At 40.5% G+C, this 8,966-nt stretch overlaps 2 protein-coding genes across 2 annotated transcripts; both read left to right on the forward strand.

Moving 5' to 3' along the window:
* Nucleotides 1-828: 828 nt before the first annotated feature.
* Nucleotides 829-2,606, forward strand: LOC122418411 (uncharacterized). Its single transcript, XM_043432584.1, has 6 exons — nucleotides 829-903; nucleotides 1,110-1,537; nucleotides 1,624-1,723; nucleotides 1,846-1,947; nucleotides 2,025-2,183; nucleotides 2,263-2,606. The coding sequence occupies exons 1-6, from the start codon at nucleotides 829-831 to the stop codon at nucleotides 2,317-2,319; spliced, it is 921 nt and encodes a 306-aa protein (XP_043288519.1). The 3' UTR covers nucleotides 2,320-2,606.
* Nucleotides 2,607-4,027: 1,421 nt separating this feature from the next.
* On the forward strand, nucleotides 4,028-7,925 carry LOC122417980 (uncharacterized). The gene is made up of 6 exons (XM_043431938.1): nucleotides 4,028-4,364; nucleotides 5,660-6,066; nucleotides 6,396-6,495; nucleotides 6,593-6,694; nucleotides 6,851-7,009; nucleotides 7,694-7,925. Exons 1-6 carry the CDS (start codon nucleotides 4,074-4,076, stop codon nucleotides 7,763-7,765), a joined length of 1,131 nt encoding a protein of 376 aa, XP_043287873.1. The 5' UTR covers nucleotides 4,028-4,073; the 3' UTR covers nucleotides 7,766-7,925.
* The last annotated feature ends 1,041 nt before the right edge of the window (nucleotides 7,926-8,966 follow it).

Consider the following 8,966-nt stretch of genomic DNA (forward strand, 5'->3'; position numbering starts at 1 on the left):
CCTGAGCCTTGTCCACTGATCCCAAAAATCATTGCGATTATTTAATGTTAGTCCCCAGCTTTGCTTCTGCTACCACACATTTATAAGTATCCAAAGAAAGCATCGAAACTTGAAGGAGAATAATAATTTTCACACGAGCACTCACACGAACAACTTCGAGATGTTTCTTTCCCTTTCATCCTAGAACTTTCAAACAATGCAAATAGTCCACCAAGAAATCCACTTTTGTGATTAAAGATCTTCCAGCAAAAGGAGTGTAGCCAGTGCATTCCCTTGATCCCAGTTTTCACAAAATTACCTCGACATTAACGAATCGAATATTAACGATGGGATACGCAGTAATCGAAATCTCACGACGAGTCGACGTAGGAAAACGCCCTCCTTTCGTTATTAGCCTCTTCAATATTCCCTTTGACGAGCTCAGTTGAGAATGCGCAACGATAAGCAGGCGTCGATTTCCCACATCCTACGATCGGAGCACTTCAGCATACCTCGAAGAAGCACTTTTGCCTCTCGCGTTCCACCTTGGCAGTTCTTCGCGTCGGTTCAAGCGTTGACCTCTGAACCTTCCTCGGCTAAAGTCCCATTGAAAATAGCACCGGGTCTATGGCCAGAAGAATCGCTGAGGTTAAAAATGTGGTCCAGTTTATCCGAAGCTGCGGTAGATTGACGTCGACCTGGCCACTGGATCCTGAGGCAGGGAGGAGCACGAAAATCTTGGGTGAGCTTCTCTGGTGGGTGTCCTTTGGGAACGCAATTTCTCTCATAGTTCCTCTGGCGCTTGGGCTCTATTATTATCGTTGCGAGATAACAGTTCTGATGAAAACCATGGCCGAATTGACCGCCCTGTTCGAGGTCTTCTTCAACCTGATCATCTGTAAATTTCAGCAAAGTAGATTGCAGGTGAGAGGAACAAAATGATTACCTGCGATTGCACCTCCATTGATGCTCGAGTCCAGGTGCGAGCTCAGTTCGAAACGGCGAATAAAGACTGCAGGAAAGTCAAGCCCATCGATATGGAATGGAACGATTGCATGCCGAGCTAGAGTGACGGCTTATTGTAACTGAAATTGGAGTTTGTTTTTGTGCAAAATAAATCTACGTGACAGTGCGATTGGCTGACCTTACAGGGCCTGCTTACGAAGGTAACTGATGACGTGATGAATGCCGACACGGAAGATGAGCTCGTTTATCAAAAGTACGTGGACCGGTATTTTCATGCCTACGTGAGCGTCGGCAGCCTGTTTTTCTTCGCGGCAGTTACCTTTTCCTGCGGACCATTGGTGATGGACGTGGACCTACCGGCTGACGCGTGGTACCCTTTTTCAATGGACTTGCAACTGGTCAGGTTGAGCGTTTACCTGAGCCAAGTTCTGGCAATCTTGCAAACAGGGCTCTCCGTAACAGTTGACATTACGGTTGGTATGATGTGTTGGTACACTTCGGCCAGTATCGAGATATTGGCTAGGAGGGTGAGCAGGGTCGTCAGCGAGTCGGACTTGAGCCAGTGCATCATCGAGCATCAGAGAATAATCAAGTAAGCTGATGTCTTGAAAACGTCGGATTTTGTCTGCCCGAATGTAAGTTAAGTAGCAACTTTGCAACTGTTGGTTTTTGGGGAAGCTTCGCTCGAGAAACGAACTACGCAGTGCGCTATTTGATTCTGAAGGGTAACGGCACCATGAAACTTTCTGCCGTCTGCGGAGCCTTCCCTCTGATCTACGTAAGTTCATCTCCGCTCTGGAGTTCAGAACAGTTTGGGTTTAATCCGGCTGGCCTGTTGAGTAGCTAGCGGAGGGTTTTAGCTACAGTGAGATAAAAGTATTGATTTTTTTCGTCGAGCAGCATCAGCCTTTGCTGATCGTCTCGCAGTTTATCCTCGTCGTTTTCTGCGGCCTCTTCAAGCTTTATTTGTCTGCTTGGCCAGCTGACGACATGGCAGAAATGGTGAGCACGCTTTGAGTCTTCACCAAAACCGGCTATTTCGTCTGCTATTTTATCATGACTCAATAACGATCTTCCAGAGCAACAAGTTGGGGGATTCCACGTACTCGATCCCATGGATTGATGGATCGGTGAAAATGCGAAGCAGCGTTTTATTCGTAGTACAACGGAGCCAGATGCCGCTAGTGATATCGGTCTCGGGCGTCGTTCCTGCACTGACCCTCGCCTTCTACGCTACGGTAAGTTCAGATGAAAATATTTTTCACTATTTCATCAATTTCCATCACTCAGGGCCAACATGAAAACGATTTTTTTCAGTTTGTTTCAACAACTATTTCGTACTTTGTTACCCTGAGGGCAGTCTTTGGCGAATGAATGAAGCTCGATGAATAAACTGATCACACTGTTTCCTGTTGTTTTTATTGGGAGTCAGAGATTCGAATCTAGAACACGTACGCATGGACGGTCCAGCTCTATATCGCACGAAGGCATGCAGTGAAGTGTCAACACTCGTTGAAACTCACTCGCATCTGGACGAATGTGGCCACATCTGACGTTCACACAACGGATCGATAATACCGGGGAGACAAATAAGGAACAGCAAAGGGTTTAAAGTAGATCGTGCCTGAATGATCGTACTTTATGGGTGTCTAAATTCGGTCGATTTTTACTCGAAGCAGGACGATTCGACGCGACCGCTTCGGCGCGAGAAAAATCGAATAAAACGAACTTTTATTTTTTACGATGATTCTTTTTACAAGAAAAAACCACCCAACGATTCTGCTATACATCGAAAGTGTTGCAAGGAATTTTCCGTAAATCTTCAGTTTTTCCATAACATTTTTTAATTTTATTTAGTATTTACCGAATTCGGAGAAATTTCCAAACCATTTTTCTCAAAAATATCTGTGGCCTGTAATGTCGTCGCGCCTAAACGGCCGCGCCGAAACGTGACGCGCCCATTTTTGCTTCCTAATTAAAAATATTATCACTTCAAATTCATGTCAGCGTTATTAATTCGAAATTGCTTAGAACTTTTTTCAATTTATCTTTTGGCGAATAAAGTTACAAGCCACTAATTAATCGGGAATCCATCACTAATTGAACCCGAAATGTCATTCGTCCCTGGCTAAAATAGTTTTACGTAAAAAATCGCTTTAGAGAGCGCAAAGGGAAAACACAAAAGGAAACGGATGAAGAAAAAAGTGTTAATAAAAAGACAGAAGACTACAACAGGAATGGCCTAGGCCAAGGAGAAACAAAATGCCGAAATGAGCAAATGGGAGGTCACACGAGTGCTCATTACCAATTTCGTTCGACATTACCAGTGAGACAATCGTCTAGAATTTTTTCCCAGACCTTCATTATATACTTGATTGTTGTTGCGTACCTTTTTGCCAAACTTCGTAAGAAGCGTTCATTCGCAATACGGAAAGGGAAACGATTTTCACGCATAGTCCCTATACTTCTGTGTATTTTTAATTTTTGTCCATGAACTACCTTAATCGTATGATTTTAAGCTTTTTGAAATTGAAAACTTCACTGTAATTCGGTATCCCATTGTTAGTTTAGATCTTACTTGTAAAACTAGCAGCCTCTCCTCCTGCTCGTGTTCTAGATAAGAAAACAGCAAAGTTCTTCCGTCTCGACGACGATTCCGACTTGTTGTTTCGTCCGAAGTCGTACTTACAATGAAACTAACCCTTTCTCGATCCCCGAGGGAATGAGACAATCCAGAAAGTGGGGGAAACGGTGCAGAAAATAGGGATAATTGTCTTTAGCAATAAATTCACATAATTGGTGGAATAATGTGTATTTGAGAGTGGAAATGACTGTGGCATAGCTTCCCATGTCTGAGGGAGCCCCTCGGTGGATGCACTACGGCTAGTCGGTTATAAATAATGCACAGGTTCGTTTGAGTTGCTGCCACGAAGTAAGAACTTGTAAGAATCATTATACACAATCATCATTATAAAGGGACCGAAACTCCGTTTGAAAATGGCTTCATTATTAATGCTTAATCGGAGTTTTCATCACGGAAAATCTTCCCAGAGGTAAAATCATTCGGTTCAGTTACCCGGTGTCGAAGAACCATCACCGCTCAGTCGTACGAAGACATTTGTATCGCAATGTTCGAAGCTACTCCTGAAGGTGCTCTTGAATTTACCAAATTTTGCATCAGCTTGCTATTCATTTGGCCACCTTGGCCCGAAGCTGGCGTCGCCGCCAAAACTCTGTTCAACATATTTTCTTGGTCATCTGTCATCTTCCCGACACTTCTCGGAATCGCATTGTTCAACGGCGCTTATGACCAAAGGGACGATTTTCTTTCTTTGACTAAAAGCGCTTGCGTGGCTTTAGCATGCGTTCAGCTGGTCATAAAAATCATAGTTTGCAGAGTACATCGGCCACGAATCGAGGTTTGATCAATACTAGAGGAGGGGGAAGGAATGCGTGATCGTCCCGACTTAGGGCCTTTTTATTTTTCTACAGATTTAATAATCTCTGGATTTTTACGATCTTGGCGAACAACATTTTTCCGATTTTGTTTCTACACTCTAGGTTTCGTTCGGTTTCGATTCCTGGTTTTAATTGCAATGTGCAAATAGTTGAAATATTGTGCTTGAATTTTGGCATTTTGGGGGTTCAAAAAAATTGATCGACCACAACGAAAGATTATCAGTTTGAAGGTCATTCTGAAACTTCGTTTCAATTTCGTACTGGGGGGAAGAAGTTAAAAAAATTTTGATGAAACTTTTAAGGGGGAATATCAGTGTGACAGGCTGAAAAATGGGCTATTTTTCGGGATTTTTTTTTTTTTGAAAAAACGGCTAGACCAAATTATTTGAAATTTTGTGTATTCATTATTGAAGTAATGAAGTATGCGAGGAATTTTTATTTTTTTTATTTTTAGTACATTTTTATTAAGCAGAGGAGGGCTCGCAAAATGGCGTATCAAAAAAAGACTCCCCGACGGTTGACAGTAAAAATGTCACAGCAAGCATCTGAAATGGAAAATTCAAAAAAATAAATAAATTACAATAGTAAAGCTATCCCAGCATCGTAGAAAATTTGAAAATTTTGATTAGAAAAAAATGGGAGCCATTTAAAAAAATTCGAATTTTACACAAAAATTTTCCAGTAAATCGTTAATAAAGAAAGCAAACAATTTAAAAAAAAAACTCTACTATGCGACGATAACGATAAGTTTTCCGAAGAGAATCCTTTTTGAATGAAGTCGAAAGGACGAAATTTGACAGAGTTATGCTGTCAACCAGGTCAAAAAACATGCGTTCGAGAAAAACGCGTTTCAAGTTTTTGGAGGATAAAATTGAATGATGAAACTTAAATATTAATATAAAACAAGCTCCTACCGACTAGTCTACTATCCCTGGACCTTTGAGAAGCTCCTTTGCGCACAAGCTCTTTTTTCTCCCTTCTCATTTTCCCCTTTAAAATGTTCAAATTAAAATCGATTTTTCGTTTAAATCCCTTGCATCAAGCTCAATTTTGTCACAAGTTTTTCTTTATTTTCCATGAGGTGCTTCAATAAATAAAAATTGTCCATACAAGACACGTTGCGTGGTTTTTGATCCATACAAATCGAACTCTCGTCTTGTAAGATATTTCATGATCAATTTGGACCAATGAAAAAAATAAATAATATTTTGCCTGCAGGCGCGGCTCGTATATGATACAAACTTTTTAATAACAGGTCATACACTGCCGGATGAGAGATTTCGTTGAAAAAGCAACACCCCGAGAGAGGGCGCTCCTCCAACGTTACGTAGATCGATGCGCTCCTCTGCACTTCTTGTGCTGCCTCTTTGCACTGATAGCGGGTATCGCAATGATTGCTGGTCCTCTTGTACTTCCCATAGACTTACCGACCGACGCTAAGTATCCATTCCCCGTTGATACCCATCCAGGCTATGATATCGCTTACATTCATTTCATTATCGCCGGAATGCAATGCGCCTCGATAACTCCGATCGAGTGTTACGCTGCTCTTCTCATCTGGTTCGCTGGTGCGCGTTTCGAGTTGTTGGGCGAAGAATTTCAGAATGTCATGTCCAGCGATGAGTTCAACGAGTGCATAAAGAAACACCAGATCTTACTGAAGTAATTTTTCGTCTCAAAACCAATGAGGAATCAAAAGTTTAAGGGAGGCTTTTGGTTTAGAAAGCCGAAAAAATGGAAAAATCGACTGTTTTCGGGAATGTTTTTTTGGAATAGACGGAAATAACTGAGCATGGCGAACTTTTCGGAATAGTTTCAAGGATATTTCAATGGTGAAAAAACATTTTTTTCGTGGGAGAAATGTGTGTGGTGAGTTATTTCCGTCTATCCTAAAAATACTCACGAAAACAGTCGATTTTTTTGACTTTCTAAAGCAGGACCCCCCTTAAAGGATTTTTCATGAATCGTATTTTTTCTTCTAAACGGAATAGGAACACCGAAGAAATGATAAAAATCGTACGCTTAATTATCGTCACCTCTACGTTGATGGCCGGTCTCTCCATTGTCACTGGTGCCATCCACGTAATCAGCGTAAGTTCAAATTTTTTTCACACACCAAATTTTCGCTGCGTATTTTACTAAGGACTTTATGGGAAAAGGAATCACCTTTTCACTAATTTTACAACAGCACGAGCCAATGGCGATCAAGGCCCAATTCATCATAATCGATGGTGACTTTGCCTTGGTACTTTTCATCAGTGCCTGGCCGGCTGAAAACCTCATTAACGTCGTGAGTTTTTTCAAACTTCAAATCACAGACGTGCCAAATTTTTTACCATTTTTCTCGAATTCTACGAGACCTTCCTCGTCCCTTTCCTTCCATGTCTTCTTTCGTACGTGATGCAATGAAATAATAACGCCATTTCAATTCGAATTATTCTTCCAGTCGAATGGAATTGGCCAAGGTGCTTACAGCTGTCCCTGGATTCAGAACTCCCCCGAAATGCGCAAAAACGTTCTGTTCGTTATGCAAAGATCTCACATACAGTGTGCCATATCGGTTCCTGGTATATTACCAGAACACTCTTTACGATACTATACAGCAGTAAGTATAAAGTTACCAAAAATCACTTAATCCAATCGACGTCGAATATTGTGAATAATATCAGAAGCTCCTGAAAGTCTGAAAAGAATCGATTTTCGTATAAGTCTTTGCCACCATAGAGTAAGAAATGACTAGCTTGCATGTGATTTTTTTGGATTTAAAAGCTTCTTAGAACAATTCCATAATGTTGAAATTTGGAGTTACTCATAAATTACTTGTCCTTTGATTGATATCATAAATTTTAGTGCTGCACGTAACTCAAGTGGTAACTTTTTTCAATTCATTAGAAAATACTTGGCCTCGAATTGATATAATAAATTTTAATGCTGCACGTAAATTAGATGGAATTTTTTTCAATTGATTTAGCTATTCGAATCAAATAAGAAGAATGAGGCATCGGTTTCCAAAATGAATTCAAGCGCGATTTTTCGGTTTTTTATTTTTTACTTGTTATTTGATTCTTTTGACACTTTAAAAAATAGATACAGATTAGTTTTTTTTACAGATAATGTTTTTTCAAGATTTGTGAAATTTTTTTCGAATTGTTCTGTATTTTTTTTATAAAATAATTTTTTTGACAATTTAAAAAGAAAATTTTTCTAAAGTTTTTTTTATGGATGGAATTATAAAGTTATTTTCCAAAAATCACTTAATTATCTCTAATTTCGTGTTCAATTTTTACAGTTCTTGTCCAAAACGTTCTCCTTTTTCACAACTTTGCGCGTCGTTTTTGACGACGAAGAAAGTGATACGTAGTGCAATGAAAACGGTCTTTTACGTTTCGTCACATCCGGCAAAAGGGAAGAGAATGAAAATTTTACGTATTTCTTGCAGTTCTCCGCTTGGGGATAGTCCCACGATAGAATCAATTTTAGTATTGTAATCGTTAACCAGAACAAATAAACATGGTAGGAAATGAGCGCAAGCACGTAACGCGCAGACTTTCTTAATTCACTCCGTTAAAACCCCGAGCGCAATTAACGGTACTCGAGTATCCGTGGTGAGTGAAAATAAAAAATAATCGAACAATAAAACAACGGGGGAAAAAATAATCAGTCGAAAAGTGGCGGAATTCTTTCCTGATTTATTTCAAGTTCGATTTTCATATTAATTTCCACTAGTGAGTAGAACAAGAAAGAATTTATTTTCCGCGCCATGGACTCGATGATCGTTCCTCATCGTACCGACGCATACGATCGATTGTCACGACTCTCGTTGGAAAATATTCACTCGGGGAGTCCTGAAAGAGCTCGTGTCGTTTTTTGTGGAAAAAAAGATAGTTTCGTCACGCACGAAACGAGCGCAGACTGCTGCAGAGGACTCCACCATTTTCCCCCTCTTTTAATTATTTTATTCCCCACTTCGATACCAAAAAATAGTGCATTGATTTGTCGTCAGTTGATGTCTTACTCACTGGTTTAACAGCTTCCACTTCCACTCGAGCTCCAAAAAACAATTTTCCATTTTGACACTGATTCTGACTTGCTGTTCTGTCGAAGGACTTGGGTAAAATGAAACTAACCCTTCCCTCGACCCACGAGGAAATGGAATGGAGTAGGAAGAGGGGGAAACGGTGTAGAAAATAGCAGGGATAATTTTCTCTCACAATCGATTCGAATAATTGGTGGAAAAAGCTGTTGCTGCAAGTAGAAATGACGGTGTCGTAGCTCCCTAAGTCTGGCAGAGTGCTTCAGTGTTTGCACCACGTTAATTTGCCGGTGAATAATTAACGCGTGGGTATGAAATGTTGCCGTGAAGTAAGAACTTGTGAAGATCATTATCTACAATCATCATTACAACGGCGCCGAAGCTCTGTACAAAACTGATTAAATCATTTATGGTTACTCGAACTCTTCACCACCCGGAGCTTCCTGCAGGGGTCACACATTAACTTGGCTTAGTTTCGGAGTGTTGAGGAACAGCGAGCGACTAGTCGTGCAGAGAAATCGGTATCATA

This window comes from Venturia canescens, chromosome 11, assembly GCF_019457755.1.
Source record: "Venturia canescens isolate UGA chromosome 11, ASM1945775v1, whole genome shotgun sequence".
Taxonomy (NCBI): Eukaryota; Metazoa; Arthropoda; class Insecta; order Hymenoptera; family Ichneumonidae; genus Venturia; species Venturia canescens.